The sequence below is a fragment of the Tachyglossus aculeatus genome, chromosome 18, assembly GCF_015852505.1.
Source record: "Tachyglossus aculeatus isolate mTacAcu1 chromosome 18, mTacAcu1.pri, whole genome shotgun sequence".
Classification (NCBI taxonomy): Eukaryota; Metazoa; Chordata; class Mammalia; order Monotremata; family Tachyglossidae; genus Tachyglossus; species Tachyglossus aculeatus.
This window is the reverse complement of record NC_052083.1, coordinates 2,251,202-2,274,550: the sequence shown is the minus strand read 5'-3', so window position 1 is coordinate 2,274,550 and position 23,349 is coordinate 2,251,202. Positions and strand designations below refer to the sequence as shown.

Here is a 23,349-nt window from a genome sequence, read left to right as displayed (position 1 = left end):
CCTCAGCCTCAGTGTCCAGGTCTCCCTGAATCCAATTTTCTTGACAATATGCTTTTCCCTGTCCTGCCTTCAGTCACAGTGCAGCAGGTGGTGAGAGCTTTTTTTTTTAACGTCAATTATTTGGTTACATTTTTTATTACCTGCACTGAATTAAATCTTTCCACTGAACATCATTTATGATGCCATAAAGGCACATTGCCGGCAAAAATTACCCCCACCGCGCAGACACGCTGAGTTACAGCTTGCTGAGTGCAACCCGGATGGAAACCTGGAGGGGGGAGGCGGAGTGTATAAACTTGCCTCTTGGGCTTGTAAAAGTCACTGATGGAGATGGACGCATTTATCCATAAAAAGGAGTGCACGGGTTCAGAAATTAAAGAACCATTTCATTATTTTCCAGCAAAATGGGACCCACAAAGGAAAGAGAAATCTTGGAACAGCTGGGATGCCATGGGAGTGGGACTTGGGGAAAACTGATTTTCCCTTCGAGCGTTCTAACACCTTGCACACATACATAGCCCTTTTTATTTTTCTAAAGCTTTTCCACATCAATCAATTCATTTTATCTTCACAACATCCCTGGGAGAAAGAGAAGCATTCTTATCCCCATTTTGTAGATCAGGAAATGGTGGGCCAGAGAGAAGTGACTCACGCAAATTCCTAGAGCAGGACTAAAAGCCATGTTTCGGAAGATGCAAGACTCTGGCGCTGCCTGGCCCGGGGCACTGCTTCCTCGGGGAGGTTCACCGGAGGATGGACTCCAGTCTCCATGCTCTCTCTACCCGGGCAGATGCAGCTGCAGGAATTAGTCCAGTGGCCCCAGCCACGCAGCCATGGGCCGGATGCCTCAACAGTAAAGTCCCTGGTGCTCGCTGGGACGGCAACCGGGGGCATCACCTCGATGCACTCCCCCTCTAGACTGTAAGCTCATTGTGGACAGGGAATGTGTCTGTTTATTGTTAGACTCTACTCTCCCAAGTGCTAGCACGGTGCTCTGCACACAGTAAGCACTCGATAAATACGACTGAATGACGGAGTGAATAATGCTCCTGCAACATAGCCGCCAGAAGGGAACATGGGTGCCAAACACTGCTAGGCCTGAGGCCCTTCACTAACTTCAGACTCTCAGCCCACAGCAGAGCCAGAGGGACCGTGAGTTCAGGGCTGAGTCCTGGGAAACTGCCACCTGCTTAATGTTTCCACGGCTGGACAAGCCAAGCCCTCACATTCCCCACTACCTCCCTGCTCCACCTCATTCTTAGAGAAGGGCCCGGCCCTGCCTGTCTGGCCCTCAGAGAGAGTTAAAGATGCTGCTTAAAAACAGACGGCAGTGATAAGTTGGAGGACTAGCAGCCTGCGTAGTAAGCGGCACACATCCGATAGAAAGCTATTGAGGGAGAGAGATGGCCATAAATTGTGTTAAGTATGGTGTTTTGAGTCAGAACTACAGCTCTTCAGAGGGCTGTACTACAGGCTTCGAACGAAGCAGAAGGCGGGAGGCGGGGGCAGGGGAAAGAGTTTTCCAGCCTCTTCAGAAAAGATTGCTCTCGACACGGCATCTGGGGTCCAGCCCTGCAGAGCTTTACATGCCTGAGGCTGCCGCGCAGACCAAATCATCAGTGGTATTTATGAAGCCCTTATTATTGACGGAGCGCTGTGCTTGGTGCCGGGGTAGAAGCAACGCAATCAGATCGGATACAGTCGCCGTCCCGCTCAGGGGGAATGATTGAAGAGGGTATTATCTAATTCCCATTTTACAGATGAGGAAACTGAGGCCCAGAGAGGTTAAGTCACTTGCCGACGGTCACATGGTGGGTCGGGATAGAGCTGGGAATGAGAACCCAGGTCTTCAGACTCTCAGCCCCGTGATCTTTCCACTAGGGCAGACTTCCACCCGATGGGGAACAAGACAAGCCTCTGAGAGGCACTGAGTGATGGTGAGGGGCCCACCTCAGCCGGTCCTCAATCACTGCCCTTGGCAGTGAGGTGGCTGGGCGGGTACCAGGGAGGTAAAGTCTCAGAGTAGGTTCTGGGCTCCCCTCAAGCTCTCAAGGCCATCTGTCTTCCCCCGTCTCCTTCTAGGATGGCTTTGAGAATGGGGCAGTGGAAGGAGAGATTGGTCAATCACCTCTCCTGGAGGGACGGCGGTAAGATTCAATTTTGGGGGTAGAATCCTTGAGAGGGAGAGGGAAGGGGCTCAAGAGGACATCTAGTTCAGCCCCTTGCCTCCTTGCTTGCAGTCAGGTGTCTATGAGTTCCAGGACAGAGAGGGTGTCTGTTCTTTTCTTAAAGATCTCAGGAGATCGGCACACCTTTCCCCGATAGCCTGTTCCACGGTTCTACCCCCTGCCTTGGTGGCAGAGGTGGTGGCGATGGTGCAATGCACTGTGCTAAGTGTCTGGGAAAGAACCAGAGAAACCTAAGCTCTTCTCTAAGCCTCTCCACACTCCTGTACCCCCGCTTCCACCCTTTCCCAGTTCTGCTTATCCCACCCCAAGCTGTGAAGCTGAAACCCAGCCCTGAAGCTCGGCTAAGGGCCCGGTCGGCTCAGGGAAGCCGGGAAGGGTCCCTGGAGGAATGGCCCCTCTCTCCTCCCTAAACTGTGCTGGCCGGCTGCTCCATGGCCTCTGCAAGCCCTGCCAGGTGCTACCAGGAGAAAACACACGTGGCCCGTGAAGGCCAAATCAAGGAGAGGAGGATCCCCCACACCCCACCCAAAGAATCAGCGGAGAAAAACAGCAGCGACTGCAATCGGGAAGCAGGACCGAGTTAAGGAGGAGAACTTTTCCAGGAGGTGAAAATCAATTTTATTCTGAGGTTTCCCAGCCTTTTCATTTAGAAAGCAATAAAATTCTATTTGTCCCCTGTTCATTTTCTACATAAAATGCCACTAAGCTAGTAGCTCTCGGCAATAGCACAAAATGAAATAGGTTAGGACTGTAGCCTTAAAATATGTTAGGGTTTTTTAATGAAACCAATTTATATCTGTTTGTGCCAGGGAAGGTATTGAGCAACTTCACTGAAGAAAGCTTCATTTTCCGGGCACTTGGGGGCCAAATCAACACGCTTCTTCCTTGGGTTCTAGCCTGGCTTCCCCTAAGCCACCTTGAGCTATTTCCACCTTATTCCACTCCTGTGGACTGGCTCCATGGAAAGGGTCATCTTTCCCAGCCCATGTGGCACCTAAGCTGTGCCCATCTCTGGTGGTGGGCTTTGCAGCCCAGGTGGGACACATCCCTGGCATTCAATCAATAAATTAGGGGCATTTTTTGTGAGCTTGCTGTGTGCAGAGCGTTTAGAAGAGTACCATACGATAGGGCCGGTAGTGGCCAAAACACTGTACTAGAAGTCAGAGGACCCGGGTTGAAATCCCAGGTCTGCCACTTGCCTGCTGGGTGATCTCAGGCAAGTCACTAACTTCTCTATGCCTCAATTTCCTCAACTGTAAAATGGGGATTCAATTCCTGTTCTCCCACCTACTTAGACTGTGAGCCCCATGTGGGACAGGGGCTGGGGCTGACATGATTAACTGGTATTATAATAATAATAATAATAATAATAATAATAATGGTATTTGTTAAGTGCTTACTTTGTGCCAAACACTTTTCCAAGCGCCGGGGTAGATACAAGGTAATCAGGTTGTCCCACGTGGGGCTCACAAACTTAATCCCCGTTTTACAGATGAGGTAACGAGGCACAGAGAAGTGAAGTGACTTGCCCAAGGTCACACAGCAGACAAGTGGCGGAGTCGGGATTAGAACTCACGATCTCTGATTCCCAAGCCTGGGCTCTTTCCACTGAGCCACACTGCTTCCCTATCTACTACTGCTTCCCTATCTATCTACTACTTGTATCTACTTCAGCGCTTAGAACAATGCGTGACACATAATAATCACTTAACAGATGCCAAAAAGAAAAAAAATAGGTCTGTTGGCACACACGCCACGAGCTCTCAATGGGCACAGAGAGGAAGTGCCAGCAGCTTTCCCTTGTGTTGAATAATAATAATAATAATGTTGGTATTTGTTAAGCGCTTACTATGTGCCAAGCACTGTTCTAAGAGCTGGGGTAGTGACAAGGTGATCAGGTTGTCCCATGTGGGATTCACAATCTTAATCCCTATTTTACAGATAAGGTAACTGAGGCCCAGAGAAGTAAAGTGACTTGCCCAAAGTCACACAGCTGACAAGTGGCGGAGCCGGGATTAGAACCCACAACCTCTCACTCCCAAGCCCGTGCTCTTGCCACTAAGCTACACTGCTTCTTTGATGAGGGGACAGCCTTTACCCTGTATTAGAAGCATTGGAAAATAATGATAACTATAATAACAATTCTATAGTGAAGTGACTTGCCTAAAGTCAGACAGTGGGTCAGTGGCAGAGCTGGGGCAAGAATCCAGGTTTCCTGATGAACATCCTGATCCTAGGCCACCCTGCCTCCCCAAGATTGAACCAGGGAATGGGGGTCCCAGAATGGGAAGAGCCTACTAGGTGCTGTAAGATGAAGTCTAAGCAGGCATATTTCCAAATAGATTTGGGTCTTGTCAAGGTCAGTTGTCAGCTCCTGTCAATGTCAATGCTAATTATCTTCACCCCTAGACTGAATCTGTTCTTACTTGGTCCTGGTCTCCAGGAGCAGGAGACCTGCACGTTAGCCCACAAGACCTTGAGGCTCAGAGAGGTTGGGTCACTTGTCCCAGATCACACAGCAAGGCTGAAGCACAGCCTCTAGACTGTAAGCCTGTCCTCGAGACTGTAATCTCGCTGGGAGCAGGGAATGTGTTTATCAACTCTGTCGCACTGTACTTTTCCAAGCACTTAGTACAGTGCTCTGCACACTGTACATGCCCAATAAATATGATTGATTGGTTGACTGGTAGTAGAGCCAGGAACAGAGCACTCAAGTTTCAGATTCCCTACACTGGGCCCAGGAGCAAACTGTTTTGGGCATCCAGAAGGACAAACTATGACTTGTACCTAATTTCCTGAGGGAACATTAGGTCATCCTTCTACCCTTCCACAGAGCTTTGGCTCAAATTTCCCAGCATCCTGGTCCCTACCCTCCAAACTCCACCCTCTCCATCTTTAATTTTCTAGCTGAATTCCCTAGGTTGAGTGGAAAGGGCCTGGTTCTGGGAGCCATTGTGTCAAGGATCAGGAGCTGGCTCTGCTCTACGCGAGAGGCGTAAACTTCAATGGGTTTAATGATTTCTGTTGGCCTTTGCTTCCTCTTCTGTAAAGCGTGGATTATAATATCAGCCTCTTCCTATCTCACAGGGAGGCTGTTGGGACAGAGTGAGGTGACTGACTCACATTAAGGGCTCAGGTAAGTAGAAGATGACACCCAAATCTACATCTCTGCCCCTGCTCTCTCTCCCTCCCTTCAGGCTCGGGTCTCCTTCTGCCTTCAGGACATTTCCATCTTGATGTCTGCCCGCCATCTAAAACTCAGTATGTCCAAGACTGAACTCCTTATCTTCCCTCCCAAACCCTGCCCTCTCCCTGACTTTCCCGTCACTGTAGAAGGCACTACCATCCTTTCCGTCTCACAAGCCTGCAACCTTGGTGTCATCCTTGAGTCTGCTCTCTCATTCACCCCTCACATCCAATCTGTCACCAAAACCTGCCAATCTCACCTCCTCAACATCACCAAGATCTGCCCTTTCCTCTCCATCCAAACCGCTACCTTGCTGGTTCAATCTCTCATCCTATCCTGACTGGATTACTGCATCAGCCTCCTCTCTGGTCTCCCATCCTCCTGTCTCTCCCCACTTCAGTCTATATTTCACGCTGCTGCCTGGATCATCTTTGTGCAGAAACGCTCTGGGCATGTTACTCCCCTCCTCAAAAATCTCCAGTGGCTGCCAGTCAACCTACGCATCAAGCAAAAACTCCTCACTCTCGGCTTCGAGGCTCTCCATCACCTCGCCCCCTCCTACCTCACTTCCCTTTGCTCCTTCTACAGCCCAGCCCACACCCTCCGCTCCTCTGCTGCCGCTAACCTCCTCACTGGGCCTCATTCTCACCTGTCCCACCGTTGACCCCCGGCCCATGTCCTCCTCGTGGCCTGGAATGCCCTCCCTCCACACATCCGCCAAGTTAGCTCTCTTCCTCCCTTCAAAGCCCTACTCAGAGCTCACCTCCTCCAGGAGGCCTTCCCAGACTGAGCCCCCCTTTTTCCTCTCCTCCCCATCCCCCCCACCCTATCTCCTTCCCCTCCCTACAGCACCTGCATATATATTTGTACAGATTTACTACTCTATTTATTTTACTTGTACATAATTACTATTCTATTCATTTTGTTAATGATGTGCATCTAGCTTTATTTCTATTTGTTCTGATGACTTGACACCTGTCCACATGTTTTGTTTTGTTGTCTGTCTCCCCCTTCTAGACTGTGAGCCCACTGTTGGGTAAGGACCGTCTCTATAAGTTGCCAACTTGTACTTCCCAAGTGCTTAGTACAGTGCTCTGAACACAGTAAGCGCTCAATAAATATGATTGAATGAATGAATGAATGAATGATCTCCCAGACCTACAGGTGTTGGTAGTAGTCCAGGTATCAGTAACCCGGAAGCTTTTCTTGGGTTATGTATAGCAGCCACAGATGTCCAGCTCCTCTTTCCCACTCAGGGCCTTCATTTGGTGATGGAGAGGAACTTCTCCGATGGTTATCTGAGAGGGTTCTCAGCCTGCTCACAGGAACTGACAGCCCCACATTGGCTGGCTACAGCTGCAGAGCCTGGAGACTTATGCAGACATGTGTCCACCCCCTCTCCCCCATCTTCTGTTGATGCCTCCCCCCTTTCCCACTCCACCCCCCTTTCTCACTGCAGCGCTTCACTCAAGCCTGTTTGCTGCTGCTGTTTGTCAGCAACCCACAGCGAGGTCAAATCCCTTGAAGCTGGGATTCAGAGGGTGTATATTTAGCATCCCGGACTCCCAGAGCTGAGTTAGGTGTCACTGGGTCCAGTCTTCCGCCTCCAAAAAGGTGGAGGACTGACTTGGGCATCTCAGATGGGTAGAAGTGCACTCTCTCTCTCTCTAGCTGGGGAGAGAGATTCCACAACCTCCCATGATCAATCAATCAATCGTATTTATTGAGCGCTTACTGTGTGCAGAGCACTGTACTAAGCGCTTGGGAAGTACAAGTTGGCAACATATACAGACAGTCCCTACCCAACAGTGGGCTCACAGTCTTGCCTCATTCAAGAGCCGAGTCTCTCTTGACTGCCAGCCTGTTGCCCCTTCTGACTTCAGGACTCTCACTTGCTGTGACCTGGACCCATTTGCACCCTGAGAACGGCTGATCTGTGACCTCCCCATCAAAACCCATCAAATATGGAGCCGATTGCTCAGACCCCTCTTCTTTTCTCTGGGCTAAACACTCTCAATTCCTTCCCTCTTTTCCTCACAGGATCTAGATTCCATCCTTTTCATTATTTCTATTATCCTTCTTAATCAATCAAATCATGGCATCCACTGAGCCCCTCATGAGTGCCATGCATCTGGGAGAAGACAAAGAAGCAAGAAACATGTGACCTGCCCTCAAGGATTCCCGGCCTAATTGGGGGAGGCACAGACAGACAGACAGACAGGATCTCTGTATCCTCTCTAATTTATTTCCCTCCTCACTAATGGAAGTGATCAAAACTGGATAAAATATTAGAGTTCAGCAAAAAGATTACATCTCATTCCTGATCTAAAATCCCAGGGCCGCTGTTGGCTTTTGAAACAAGGCATTGATTTGATGACTCCCAAGGCCAACTTCCCTGGGCTTCCTAGCTGGAGATGGAAGTCATCAACGCAATCCCCCCCAACCTAGGTGCTTTTCTGCTGCCCTTATTCCTGGCTGTCCTTCCCCTTCTCTCAAAGGCCTTTCACACGTCTGTGTAGAACTTCATCTTGAGGTCTGCAGGACCAGTATTTCACTTGGAATGCTATTTCTGCCTTCCAGAGCTAGGAGCCCCAACCTATTCATTCCCTCTGACAATTTGGAGTCCCTCATGTGGGTGGGTGGATGGAGCACCTGAACAGAACCTGTCCCCGTGGGACCTCACTCAGCCCACCACTTAGAGGACCCACAGAAGGGATTAGGCGGGTCATCTTGGCCTTGCTCTTCCACCCAAGGAAAGACAGCTTGGTCTCTTTGCTGTGACTGCAGACACAGATCTTCACTAGGCTTGGGGAGGGGTGTACCTGATGCTTCTGTACGTCCCTCCCATCTACTAGGGGATGACAGCCACTTACGGGATGGTGACAAATGGGCCTGCAGTTCCCATGATCCCCCGTCTTCATCCTCTTCCTGAGCATCTCCCAGCCTGGGCTTCCCACGCTCTTGCTCCCTGGGGTGAAAGTCGATCAGATCCATCACCTCCCTTTCCCTGGGCCTCCCTTTCTCTGTCCCGCTAATGTCTCTCAATGGCTAAGAGTTTAATGATGTTCCAGGACATCACCCTGACCCCTGGCTAATTTTGGTTCCCAAGAGGAACAGTGGTGAAAGTGAAACTCTATCGATTAAATAGCATATTTTTTTTTGGTAACAGTTCAAGACATTTAATCAATATGGCCACATCCTATACTGTGAACAACAACAAAATGTGTTTGTGTTTGGGGAGGGGGAAAAGATATATATATATATATATGTATATATATAAAACCACTCACAGGCCCAACCTAGCTCAGCTCTCTGGCAAGCATTAACTGCCACCAAGAAACAGGGTAATGGGACTTTATGATTTGCTGTTCACTGGAATCTGTTCGCAACTGCGGAATAGATGCATATGTTTCCCTTTGCTCCACAGTCACAGAAATATGGCTCCAAACCAGACCGACGTGGCTAAAAATAGCTACTCCTTGCTTGTCCCATCTCTGCTCTTTTCCTTCCCTCCTTTACATCACAGCTCAAGGACACCTCCTCCAGGAAGCCTTCTGGATTCATCTCACTCATGCTCTCCCCCACCCAACCGTGATCCATTCCAGCCACTCAAACTGCTCCTGTCACCACCGTGTTTGTTGGCCCACATGGATGGGGGATGTCTTTGCTCCTGTTAGTTAATGTACTCAGCACCTATTTTGTGCAAAGCACTGAGCTAAGCATTTTCAAGAGCACAACCAAGTAAGAAAAAATGATTCATGACCTCAGAGAGTTTACAGTCTAGATGGGGAGACAGATGCTAAAATAAATTAGGGATGATAATAATAATAATAATAATAATTGTGGTATTTTTTTAGCACTTTCTATGTACCAGACACTGTATTAAGCACGGGGGTGGATACAAGCAAATTGGGTGGGACACAGTCCCTGTCCCACGTAGGCTCACAATCTCAATCTCCGTTTTATAGATGAGGACACTGAGGAACAGAGAAGTGAAGTGACTTGTCCAAAGTCACAGAGCAGACAAGGGGCGGAGTAGGATTAGAACCCATGACCTTCTAACTCCCAAGCCTGTGCTCTATCCACTAAACCATGCAAGTGGAAAGAGCATGGGACTGGAAGACAGAGGGTCTGAGTTCTAATCCTAGCTCTGCACTTGCTTTCTGTGTGACCTTGGGCAAGTCACTTCTCTGTGTCTCAGTTTCCTCATCAGTAAAATGGGGATTGAATCCTACTGCCTCCTACCTAGACTGGAACCCCATGCAGGACAGGGACTGTGTCTAACCAGATAACCTTGTATCTATCCCAGTGCTTAAATCAGTGCTTGATAGTAAGTGCTTAAAAATTATTATCATTATTATTATTAGGGTGAAGAAGACAAAGTAGATCTGTACACAAGGTATTGATTAAGTAAAGAGGTAAGATAAGTACAGAAATGTTATTGGTGAGACTGTGTCCCTAACTCACCCATGTATTTTTCCCAATGCTTAGTATAGTGCTTTGCACATAGTAGATGCCTTAAAATACTATTCCTAATACTACAAATTTGTACTTGGTTCAGAAGTGGCCGTTTGGGAAATCTTACCAGGAGAGATGAGAGGTTGATCAGGAAAAGTCTCCCGGAGGAGATATGATTTCCAAAGAGCTTTGAAGATGGGGAGAGTGGTGGTCTGTCTATTCTCGCCTTGTAGTCTGGGAGCACTCTGAGAACAGAGACAATTCCTGTTCTGGTCTGAGAACCCCCAAACACTTAGTATGGGGCTCCGCTCCCAAGAAGCACAACCTGAAGTCTCGCTGACTGGTTCACCCCTCTAATTCTGTTCCAAGGGGATTGTGGAATCAACCTCCGAGGGGCACCAGTGGATACTAGATAATATCCAGGCTGTGGAACTGCAGGGAGACATTCACCTTAGGATCCAAGACCTTCTTGTGCTTTTAAATAACTGGGAGCTCATAGGACCCAGGGTTTTCAAGGGGAAGGGAGAAACTGTGTGGGAATCCTGCATTCACTGGAGAATCCAGGCAGTTCCCGTGGGAGCACTTTGGCTGGCTGATTTCCACTTGACCAGCTCCGTAAAAACTCTCTGCCCACTGACCACCAACGAATCAGTGGTCCTCTCTCGGCTCCAGCAGACAGAGCCAAGCATTACCTCTAAGCACAGACATCTAAGTTAAAGTCCCCCACCTCTTGCCTAATCCTCCCAAACATCACGAGCAGATGGGCCAGTAAAGGAATAATAATAAGAAGCAGTGTGACCTAGTGGAAAGAGCACAGATCTGGGAGCCAGAAGGACCTGGGTTTTAATACCGGCTCTACCACTCGTCTGCTGTGTGACCTTGGGCAAGTCACTTAACTTCTCTGTGCCCCTGTTATCTCAGCTGCAAAATGGGACCTTGACAATTTCCAACACCTCTCCCCGCCTTCTTACGGTATTTGTCAATTGTTTACTATGTGTACAGAGCATGGCACATAGTATGCGCTTAACAAATGCGCTTAACAAATACCTATAAAGAGAGAGAGAGAAAAGATAAAAGAGAGAGAGAAAAAAAGAGAGAGAAGGAGAGAGAGGGAGAAGGAGAGAGAGAAAGAGAGAGACGGGGAAGAGATATTAGTGATAGGTAAGAAAGAAAAAACAGGTTTAGGACTCAAGGAAGAGCGGGAAAAGAGATCCCAGACAAGAATCAATCAATCGTATTTATTGAGCACTTACTGTGTGCAGAACACTGTACTAAGCGCTTAGACAAGAAGACAAGAAGAGGAAGAAAGGTGGCTCAAATTACTTTCCGTGACTTTTCTGTATAAAGCATACTTCCAAGAAGGCCTGGGCCTTGCTAAATGTTACAAATTTGAAATATAACCCAAGAGAACCACATCCCCAGAAGGTATCACAACGCTTTCCATCCGCACCTAATTGTTTTTTGGGTTTTGTTTTTTTTTGCAACCCCTCTCAAAGAAAGATTTCCATTTTCTGCCTCAGGTGCCTCCTCACACTCTATTTATTAAGCACGGAGCAGATTGATTTAGATCTTTGCCCCAGGTTATTTTTCTGCTTTGCATTAAGTGGAACACATAATGGAAGGCTCATCTGGGCAGAGTCCCATTTTGAGGACTGAAAGGACAAGGCTAATGGGGAGGACAGGGAGGGAGAGAGGGAAGGAGCCAAAGAGAGAGGGAGGGAGTGGGGGAATACAAGTTAGAAAAGTGTTTGTTTGAGGTTTGTGTTTCCTTTTCTATTTTTTAATACAAACGCTCTCATCTTAAAGATTCCCTACATCCAATTGAATTTACATTTCTCAGGCAGATGGAAGGAAGGCGGAAAAAATGGAGTGAAAGTGAGAATCTATAAAAACCTGATCAAGAAAATGACATTTTCACCAACTCTCCAAATCCGGCAGTTCTCGCATGTGTCCAGACCCTCACTGCAATCCAATTACTGGTTATTTAACCTCCTGGGCTTCCAAATTAAAAGTGATAACATTTGTGTTTGCTGGTTTCCGATGGTGAATGTGACTTGGGCAAATGTCAGGAGGGAAAGAAACCTTCTTCCCTGTCAGCCCCTTTCCCCTCCCCAACCTCAACCCCCATGATAAACACTCAGATGGCACAGAGCACTTTTTAAAAAAATGGTTTTTGTTAAGCGCTTCCTATGTGCTGGGGTAGATACAAGCTAATCAGGTTTGATACAGTCCATGTCCTACGTGGGGCTCACCACTCATGCATTCATTCATTCAATCGTATTTATTGAGCGCTTACTGTGTGCACAGCACTGTACTAAGCGCTTGGGAAGTACAAGTTGGCAACATATAGAGACGGCCCCTACCCAACAGCGGGCTCACAGTCTAGAAGAATCCCCATTTTCCAGATGAGGTAACTGAGGCTCAGAGAAGTTAAGTGGCTCACCTAAGAACACACAACAGACACGTGGCAGAGCCCTGATTGAAATTTGGGTCTTCTGCCTCCCAGCCTGTGCTCTTTCCCACTAGACCACACTGCTTATCAGCGAAACATCCCTGGGAGAGCCTAGAGGAGGACACGGAAGTCCAGAGGGGTTAAACGGCTTGCCCAAAGTTTCCCCAGTGATGCTGTGGCTGATGGCAGGGGTATTGCCCTGCTCCCAACTTTTGATTCTGCTACAGCATGGCCTATGGCAAGAGTTTAGCGATGGGAGGTAAGAAACCTAGGTTCTAATCCAGGCTCTGCTACTGACCTGCTGTGTGACCTTGGGCAAGTCGCTTAGCTTTTCTAGACTGTAAACTCATGGCATGTGGAAAACATAACTACCACCTCCGTTGTACTGTACAAGACTCTGTCGTACGAGAAGCAGCGTGGCTCAGTGGAGAGAGCATGGGCTGTGGAATCAGAGGTCATGGGTTCAAATCCCAGCTCTGCCAACTGTCAGCTGTGTGGCTTTGGGCAAGTCACTTAACTTCTCTGTGTCTCAGTTACGTCAACTGTAAAATGGGGATTAAGACTGTGAGCCCCCCGTGAGACAACCTGATCACCTTGTAACCTCCCCAGCACTTAGAATAGTGCTTTGCACATAGTAAGCGCTTAATAAATGCCATCATTATTATCATTACTGTACTCTCCCAAGTGCTTAGTACAATGCACTGCACACAGAAAGCTCTCATAAATATCACTGATTGATTTTTCTATGCTTCTGTTTCCTAATCCGTAAAAAAGCGGATTCATTACCTGTTCTCCCTCCCCCTTTAACTTGGGAGCTCCTTGCAGAATAGGAACTGTGACTGATCTTGATTACCTTATATCTACCCCATCGTTTAAACACAGTGCGTGGCACAAAGTGCCTAACAGATACTACAATTATTGTTATTATCATTATTATTATTATTGTTGTCGTTATTTATCCTTCCTATACCAATCTCTGGTAACACCAAGCTTCTGGAAGACTCACAGGTATTTTCTCTAACTTTGAAAGGTTAAAGGCAGAGGAAGCAACTTCCATTAACCTTTTCCTGGTAACGGAAAGACAGTCCTTCATTCTCTTCTCTGTCCAGAGTGGCCCTTTACTGACAGATCATGAGGTGGTTTTGCTGCTTCCTGGCTTTTTACCCTGGCTCTTCCTCCCACTCCCACTACATTTAAATATTTGCCTCTCTGCCTCCATTAGATTGTATGCTCCTCAAGGGCAGAGAACATATGTCTTTTGTACACCTGTTGTTCTCTACCAAGTGCTTAGTATAGTGCTTCACTCTCACTCATTTCCCCTCTTAGAGAGGAGGCTCTTTGTGGGCAATAAACTTGGCCCTTTGCCATTCTGAACTTTTCATATGCCTAATACAGTGCACTCTTTAAAAAATTTTTTAATGGCATTTGTTAAGCACTTACTATGTGCCTGGAACTGTACAAAGCCCCGGGGTAGGTACAAGCTAATCAGGTTGGATCCAATATGGGGCTCACAGTCTTAATCCCATTTTACAGATGAGGTAACTGAGGCACAGAGGAGGTAAGCAGCGTGGCTCAGTGGAAAAGAGCCTGGGTTTTGGAGTCAGTGGTCATGGGTTCAAATCCCGGCTCCACCAATTGTCAGCTGTGTGACGTTGGGCAAGTCACTTCACTTCTCTGGGCCTCAGTTACCTCATCTGTAAAATGGGGATTAAGACTGTGAGCCCCACGTGGGACAACCTGATCACCTTGTATCTACCCCAGCGCTTAGAACAGTGCTTTGCACATAGTAAGCGCTTAACAAATACCAACATTATTATTATTATTAAGCAACTTGCCCAAGGTCACACAGCAAACAAGTGGTGGATCTGGGATTAGAACCCAGGTCCTTCTGACTTCTACGGTCATGCTCTACCCACTATGCCATGCTGCTTTTCAGCACACTGCATCAAGGAGGGGCAGCTCAGAATTCAGTCACATTCAAAGTTGCCTGAAGTTAAGTCACAAGCTGCTGCTTGAACCTCTCATGGCCCAACGGGCGCAGGACATGCTGGGAGCAGTGGCCCTGAGTGTTACACAGGGAAGAACAGGTGTAGTTGGTCATTTTTCGCTCCTACGTAACAAATTCCTTGCCAACATTTGCTTCCGAGCCGTCAGTGGAGATCTTTGGTTGTGGGTAGGGTTTCTCTGCTGCAGGCTGGCATGTTACCTTGGCTCTCTTCAGACTTCCCAACAGGCTTAGCACTGGGCTGATTGTGTGGAGCAGTTTCGAAACATCTGCTTGCCTTTTAGGGCCCAGCTATTCACACGGAGCATCTTCTGAACAACTGCCTCTCGGGCTTTTGATGATGCTCATAGCCCGCTCAGATGAAAGAGCTTCTCAGAGGATCAGAAGCATAGTCTTACGCCAGCCTCCAGGTCCCCTGCTGCCCACTCCAGCAGGGCTGCAGAGAATAAACTGAAGCAACATCACCTAGTGGAGAGAGCACGGGCCTGGGTGGTGGAAGGACCTGGATTCTAATCTCGGCTCTGCCACTTGTCTGCTGCGTGACCATCTAACTTCCCAATTCTATTAGCCAGTGGTATTCATTGAGCCTTACTGTGTGCAGAGCACTGTACTAAACCCTGGGGGGAGTGTAATATAACAATACAATGGATATGTTCCCTGCCTACAAGGAGCTTACAATCTAGAAGGGGAGACAGACATTAACAGAGATGAATAAAATTACAGATATACATCTAAATGCTGTGGGGCTGGGAGGTGGGAGGAATAAAGGGAGCAAGTCAATCTTATACCCCCAACGGCCGTTTCAGCATTTCTGGATCACCTAAGCACTGGGCTACCTACAATCCCATCACTCCCACAATAGAACTTACTATTTTTATACTCTATTACTTCCTATCTATAATTTATTTTAGTGCTTGTCTCCCCCACTAGATTGTACGTTCCTTGAAAGAACAGATCAGTTCTACTAGTTCTACTGTACTCTCCCACACTGTAGGCATTCAGTAAATACTATGGACTGATGTCTCCTCTGAGCCTGGTGGGGGGCAGCCTGCCCACCAGGTCAAGGGGATGGGGCATTTGTCCCGGCTTTGATAGTTTGGGGCCAAACTGTTCCCCTTAAAGAGTCAGCACCCCCTTTCCCAGCCCTCCAGGTTAGGGACAGTTGGTCTGATTCCCCATTTGATCTTCTCCTCTCCTCGGATCGCTGAGCCTCGACCTTAGATCCCAGAAGAGAAATGGGACCTGCTTGGTTTCACTGATTCACTGTCAAATCAGCACCTTCACTTCTTTAAAAGAAAAAAAAAAAACGAAAAAAGGTTTGGTGTTTCTATAAGAAAAATATCTTTTCCACTACAAAACAACAGGTACAAAATGGCCCTGGCCCTGAAGACGGTATCGAAGTATAAAAAAAATTTAAAAGGACCATCAAGAAGCATCCCCTTTGGCTACCACAAAATAAAAATAGCCAAGCTCGTCCCCGAGAGAGGGAGATAGCATCAAGACACTAAAAAATGAAATAAAATAAAAGAGTTTCCTCAATGACTATTACGACTTGATGTGGCATTGACGCTGATGCGGCTTAAAAGGCCGTGGTTCTGAGAGATGGTTCTGAGTGGCTGCTCTTAGATTCCTCCCGAGCCATCTCCCTGCCTCTGAGCTGAGGGGAGTGGGTGGCTCTCTGAACGGGCCCCCGGCTCCAGCTCCCTGAGTGATCATCAGGGCCCAAAGGGCTACTTCTGGAATCTGGCTGATGGACGGAGACCTCCTCCCCCATCTTCAGGATCATTCCTGAGGAGACTTCAAGGCCGCCAGGCCCCACGGGCTCACTGCCAGATGGCGAGGGCTTGTGGGCACTCTGCCTCTGGTGCCAGGAGGAAAGCAGTGCCCACTGCTGCAGGTGGGAGTCCATCAGCTGCCGCTCGAATTCCGATACTCGGCCCGGTGTCTGGGTGAACTCCGTCCTGCTGTGTGGGTGGTTCCCGGCGGGGGCGGGGAGGGGGACGGAGAAGGGGAGGGCCACACAGTGTGGAGGACTCCACGGAGGTCCCGGGGGTTGGCCTCGGCGAGTCCTGGGGGCTCTAGCGTGCTCAGGGGCACACTCCTCATCTTCCTCCTCATTGCCTGCGGGGGCTGGGGGTGGGGAGTAAAGGAGGGTAGAAGGTCAAAGATGAGCGGACATCCAGGACTCCAGACAGCTGCAAGTGCTGGTGGGCTGGTGGCCAGGTGAGAAGGTAAAACGAGGTAGGGGAGGAATGGGTGGGTACTGCCCACGGACAAGGGACCAGGTGCTGCTGTGCCCGCCGTCCGAGCTCAGCCGGTGACTCTGGGGACTGTCTGTGGCCTCACTCCCTTCTGCCAGGGTCAAGGTTGAAAGCTGGGTGGGTCTTGGGGGAAGGGGATCTGCTTTGCTTTCTTGGCAGCTCTTCTGAAGACCCAGTTGCGTTCTCAGGTAGCTCCTAGCGAGAATACACACCGTGTGGGGCTCTGTCCAGTGGGTCTCCTGCCGTCCCTCAACCCTCCCTGCCCCCTAACCCAGGGTGGCCCGGGATCTGCTCTTCCAGAGGCTCTAAAGCTCCCAGCTCCCGTCCGAGGCTGACAGCCCCACAAGAACAAGGGTCCCATTGAGTTAAACCAGTGTTTAACTGGGAGTTCAGCCCCGCTGAAGGTGGGGAGGAGGACTAGTCATTCCTTCATAAAAGGGACTTCTAAGTGGGCATCTGACCCTGTCCTGAAGACTGGGATTAATAATGATGGAGAGGAGGGAGCCCCCCCCCCATCTCCCCTCCTGCTCCAAGCTTTGATCTAGATTACTGAACATTTGCAGGCAGGAAACGTGAATGAATGGATGATGGGGGCCAGTCCTAATTTAGATGAAGCACTGCTACAAATGTTAGTTAAACTAACAAAATCCAAGGCTCCCTAGAGTGAATGGGTGTGTGTGTGTGTGTGTGTGTGTGTGTGTGTGTGTGTGTGTGTGTGTGTGTGTGTGTGTGTGTGTGTGTGTGTGTGTGACCTACAAAAATGGAATGTATATGATCAGCCTACCCAATTTCCTCATCCTGAAAAGTTGGCTCAGGGCCCAGGGACTCACTCACCCTATTCAATCAATCAATCAATCAGTTGATCAGCAATTAATAGCATTTATTGAGTGCCTACTATGTGCAGAGAACTGTACTAAGTGCCTTGGAGAGGATGCTGGGATTTGTAGCCATGTGCAGGTTGGTCCCCAAAACTCCAGGAGGTCTAGTCACCCTGGGGTTGTGGCCAAAGCTAGAAAGAGCAAGGAAAACAGCTCAGCCCCACAAGCAGTGACCCCAGGGAAATCGGGCTGGGCCTGAAAGAAAGCAGGCTGCAGGAGGGTGAGATGTCTAACACTCTCTGGCAGAGAGCACCCTGATGATTCCCGATTCCTGGCACCATGGGCCACCCCATCAGGATGATCCTGCTGTTGGGAATGGGGTGGACGGGAGACAGTGGTGGGAGAAGACGCTGGCCCCAACTAGGGGGATTCTTTCAGGTGGGCCCAGCCAAGCATCCGGGGACCCAGAGTCAGCGTAGAGGCCAGATCACTGTGGCCCTAGCCTAGGACTCCTCTACTGGCTTAACCTGATTATCCAGGCTAAATGCAGCACACCTGCTGCTGGGGGCTCTACATACCATGTAATTTGGCTTTTTTTATATGGTATTTGTTAAGCACTTATGTTCCAGGAACTGTACTAAGTCCTGGAGTAGACACAAGTTAATCAGGTTGGATACAGTCCCTGTCCCATGTAGTGCTTACAGTCTTAATCTCCATTTTACAGATAAGGTAACTGAGGCACAGAGAAATGAGGTGACTTGCCCAAGTTCGCACAGCAAAGAAGTGGCAGAGTAAGGACTAGAACCCAGGTCCTTCTGACTTCCAAGTCCGTGCTCTATCCACTAGACCAGGCATTGGGTTCTCCAGGGTCATTTATGCCCCCCTATCTACTTGTATCCACCCCAGCGCTTAGTATAACAACTGGCACATACTAAACACTTAAAAATGACACAATTTTAATTGAATTTTAGGAAGGGCCCTGTCCCCAGGGAATCCCCCCTGGGTGGTGCTGACAAGAGCTGGAGGAGAGGGAAGGTTTGTCTGGTCTAGAATCTTCTGAGACCCCTGGAGATGGGGGATGACCCCTGGGGGTGTCTCAACTGGGCCATCAAAGGCTTTGAGCTGAGCTGGGCATGGCGGAGGGGAGGTTCATGGCTTGCCAGGTTGGTTGGCCAAGCCAGGGCCTGAAAGCAATTTGGGAGCAGTGTCTTGGCCATCATCATCAATCGTATTTATTGAGCGCATACTATGTGCAGAGCACTAGACTAAGCGCTTGGGAAGTACAAATTGGCAACATATACAGTCCCTACCCAACAGTGGGCTCACAGTCTAAAAGGGGGAGACAGAGAACAAAACCAAACATACTAACAAAATAAAATAAATAGAATAGATATGTACAAGTAAAATAAATAAATAAATAAATAGAGTAATAAATATGTACAAACATATATACATATATACAGGTGCTGTGGGGAAGGGAAGGAGGAAAGATGGGGGGGATGGAGAGGGGGACGAGGGGGAGAGGAAGGAAGGGGCTCAGTCTGGGAAGGCCTCCTGGAGGAGGTGAGCTCTCAGTAGGGCCTTGAAGGGAGGAAGAGAGCTAGCTTGGCGGATGGGCAGAGGAAGGGCATTCCAGGCCCGGGGGAGGACGTGGGCCGGGGGTCGATGGTGGGACAGGCGAGAACGAGGTATGGTGAGGAGATTAGTGGCGGAGGAGCGGAGGGTGCGGGCTGGGCTGTAGAAAGAGAGAAGGGAGGTGAGGTAGGAGGGGGTGAGGTGATGGACAGCCTTGAAGCCCAGGGTGAGGAGTTTCTGCCTGATAAACTCCTCAGTTTGGCCATGGAGATGGGAAGCAGCTTCTCCCTATCTGAGCACACAACTCTCTTCCTCAGCTCTTCCCATTTCCCTCTTCTTGTCCCCTTCCCATCTAAGCCCTCGAGGAGTTGTTGTTTACCTGATGGGCCTCCAGATATTAGCAGACTGGCTGATGGTCCCTGTCACCCCTCCACCACTAGGGCCACCACCCCCTCCTCTTTTCCTCCTCTTCCTCTTCTTCCTTCTCCTTCTCCTTTCACATCTTCCTCATCCCCAGGCAGGGGCTGCCATCAGCAATCATATTCACTCCCAGGTGCCCACATCAGGAATCCACAATCATCCACAGATGCTTCCCTGAGAATTCCATGCTTGTTCTTGGGTTTGCCCATCAGCTCCTGCTTGGGGCATATCAGGCCACTGTGTCCATGGGCCCAGCGGGGGATCGGGTGATGGTGCCTCTCTCTGAACTCCTACAAGGCTGCTCCAGGGCCACTCTGGTTGCCTTGCTGGCTTTCTCCCTGACCTGGGAGTGGAGGCCTGGAATTTCCGGACTCCCATCCTGAGGGAGCTCCCAGTCCCAGATGCCACAGAGCCATTGCCACTCCTTGCAGAGGCAGAATTGGATGAATGGGGTGGAAGGCTGAAGGCTCAGCAACAGGGCCCATCCCACAGTGACCCCTTCCAGCCTAGACTCACTGCTTACATATTCCGAGGCCCCCAAAAGCCAGCCCGGACCCCAGAACACTGAGGGAAAGGGCTAGGTTGGATGAGGCAGGAGAGATGTAGGAGCAGCCTTGGGAAAGGGTCAAAATGAGGAGACAGAATTCACACACACACACACACACACACACACACACACACACACACACACACACACACACATATTACTAGGTCAGACCCTAGCCCAAACAGCTAAGGATTTTGTCTCTGAGAGAGGCAACATGATACTTACAGGAACCTTATGATAGTTGAGAAATTGTCCCTAGGAGAACAGGATGAAGGAACAAGGGTTACATTGGCCCATGGAGGATGAATTATAGTCTTCATGGGTACTGTCTGAGGGTCTTCCATACTGCTGTCGGGACAGGGGGCCAGCTTCAACCGGAGCAGGAGAGAAATAAGCATAAGAAACAACACCTTTTGGACCCACTGCACGATTTTTCACTCAATGGAGGAGGCGTGGGCCTATGCTTAATTTCATGACTGATTTAGACAAGGTGGCCCAAGTTGAGGGAGACAGTCGGTTTAAAAATAGAATAAAATGACAAAATTAGAGGTTTAAACATCCCTGAAGCAATGACCACGAGCACACATCAACCAGAGCAAGCCTAGAGAGTCAGGTGATTTAATGTCTACAATTTATTCATGTTGTGGGGGAAGGTTCATGCAGCTAGGGTGAGCACCTCAGTGAACTGATAAATACTGGGGCACAGAAGCCTGAAAGGGACCCCTCTTTATCTCTGAGCTTGGTCCCCAAAGATGGGCTGCGGGGAAGAGGGAGGTAAAGGGGAAGCAGCAATAGGAAGTACTACCTAATGGTTCCAAAACCAGGGACCTCTCGCATTTCTCTGCCATCCCTTCTCTCACCCCCAACCCATGTCCAGGACCACACTGCGGCCTTTGAGAAGCTACTGATTCTAGTCCTGCTTAGCCCTCCGTGTGACCCTGACATCCAGCTGACCCCCTTCTCTTCCTCATCCAGACCCAGCTGAACCAGAAACCTCCAGTCAGCAGAGAACCCGGCAGCCAGTGACGGGACAGACTGGATGGGCTGGGGGTCACAGACACATGCCGGCTGGCCAAGCCAGCACTGGAGCCTCAGATGAGGAGGCCAGAGGCCACTGGGCTCGGGCGATGGGTTCAGGATTTGGATAGACGAGTTGGGCCCAGTGGGATGTGCTGTGGTTGTCCATCTCCCTTCCTCTCCCCCTCCCTCCCTCCCTACGCCACATCCGTCTTGTGGGCCACAGCTGGCTCATCGCCTTGCCTGTTGGGCAGCAGCTGCTGCTGCTAAATGAACTGTATAAGTTCAGGCTTGCAAGAGGGCCAGACAACCATTGCCAAAGGGAGACCAGTGTAAACCAGCCTCCCAACTGAGCCTGAGGCGGCTCCACTGCCCTGAGCTGTCTGAGGGCCACCTGGGCCTCAGCCTGGGCCCGTGTTGTTTTTCTCAGTGAAAACCCAGTCATGGGGTCAGAGGGCTGGAGGTAACCAACTGAGGTCCTGACCTTCATCCCACTACCTCCAGGAAGTTGGAATCGAGTCCAAGCCTGACAGATGGGAACTGTCCCACTCTAAGGTATATTGGCAGACTCAAGGCCATCTAAGGCTCTGACATTCAGACTGCGTGTTTCATTTCTCTTGTCTCTCCATTTAGTCTGTCAATCCCTAGAAGGCACTGGCCACTTCTTCTCCCTTCTCTCTCCCTCTCCTCAGCATTCAATATGGACTGTGAATGAGAGAGAGAGAAAGAGATTGTATGTGTGTGTGCTTTTATGGTCTCTCCCATCAGAATGGCAGCCCCAGGAAAGCAGTGACCATATTTTCTCTCTTCCCCAGAGCAACCTGTACGGCCATCAAGGACATTCAGTATAGTTCAGGGCCAGACTGACTTCCTGGCTGACTAACTGAAGGCTATCCCAAGATCAGGAGGTCGTCTCCCCTCCATTTCTATTTCAGCAAGTAGTTTCCATCATCCTCCTTTCTACTTCCCTTCCCCTTTACCCCATTCCTGAAAGGCAGCACCCCTGCCTGTCCCCCATTGCCACCTCACCCAATGTACCCAGCTCCCCCTTCCAGCTGGAGCTCGTGCAGGAGGCAACAACCCAACTCCAAGAGGTTCGGGCCAGATGCTCCCATCACTGCTCACCTCAGTAACTCCCTCCCTCCCTTCCAGGGAGTTCACCCACAATTGGCCTGGGCTCAACTGCTCCTTCACTGGTGTGTTTCAGAGTTAGGCCCTGTCCCTGGTTTTCTGGGCTTCTACGAGATACAGGTTTGGGTTGCCTTTAGATCAACAAACTCACTTTCCGGAGAGAAGTCTCCCACTGCAGATGCAGAGCAGAGAGGAGCGGGGGCCAAGTTCCTTTACTATGAGCAGTGCATCTACAAGGTTCTGAAATTTCACTGATCAAACAGGAGCAGTGGGGTCTTTAAAAAAAGAAACCCTAAGACATCTGTGTACACACACACACACACACACACACATCTAGCACTGTCAACAATAAAGGAGTCAGAAAGGCTGCTAGTACGCCTACCACTAATTGTTGGTTTTAGCAGAGTTGTGTCTTCGAAAACAAAGCTCAGCTCCAGCCCGTTTGATCGTTGCCCCCCCTCCCCACTCCTTTTTAATCCAATACACTTGGATTTCTCTTTAATCCAATACACTTGTTCTGAGCACTTAAAGGGCTCTAATGATTTCTTCACACAATTCCCCAGCCTGGAAACCATGGAGCTCAAAAGCTCCAACTGAAAAGACACTGTTTTCTAGCGAGCTCTTTAAGAATCAGAAGCCGATCCCAACGAAAGAAGAAATCACACCATTTCAAAGAAAGCACGACACCACTTCTCCCGCCCACGACGAACAAGTCCACAGTTTCTTAACCATGACACTGGGCTCCGGGGTTGCCCACCCCATTTTAAAGGAGTGAACCCTCAGGAGCCATCAATGAAATGGTGCCAGTCCTACTGCCCCCACATTTCTTGACAAGGGCGATTCCTCCCTGGCCCACCTCCCTGGGCCGCCAAGCCTCTCTAACGGAGGACTTTCCGGTTGATTCCTTCCTCCTCCCCGATATGCACATCCAAGCCATTTCATCCTCGGAAACCACCTTGCTCTCCAATCGTGGAGCTGGACATTTGCAGACATTTGTGTCTGAGCATGGCAGCCTGGGGTCAGGCATCTCACAGACAGACAGACAGACACACGGGCACGACTGTTTGAGTATGGTGGGGAAGGGGAGTGGTCCCGCAGGTGGGGGCAGAAGCAGGAAGGGGTGGATTTAGGCCGACTTACTTGGTGCCGACTGGCTTTAGCCAATTGCTCATTGGCTGACTCTACATTAGAAGCTGCAGTCTCAAGGTTGCCTTCAATACTATCTGAAAATTAAGATAATAGAAGGTAATTACACGGGAAAGACCAAATCGCCCACACCAACTGAAACA

At 49.4% G+C, this 23,349-nt stretch overlaps 1 protein-coding gene across 1 annotated transcript in view; it reads right to left on the bottom strand.

Annotated features, from left to right (window-relative positions):
* Positions 1–23,349, bottom strand: part of TSNARE1 (t-SNARE domain containing 1) — a 239,421-nt gene that overhangs the window by 52,990 nt on the left and 163,082 nt on the right. The window contains exon 10 of the mRNA XM_038760394.1: positions 23,201–23,283. Within this exon, the coding sequence (XP_038616322.1) occupies positions 23,201–23,283 (83 nt within the window). The remainder of the gene's footprint in view (positions 1–23,200; positions 23,284–23,349) is intronic.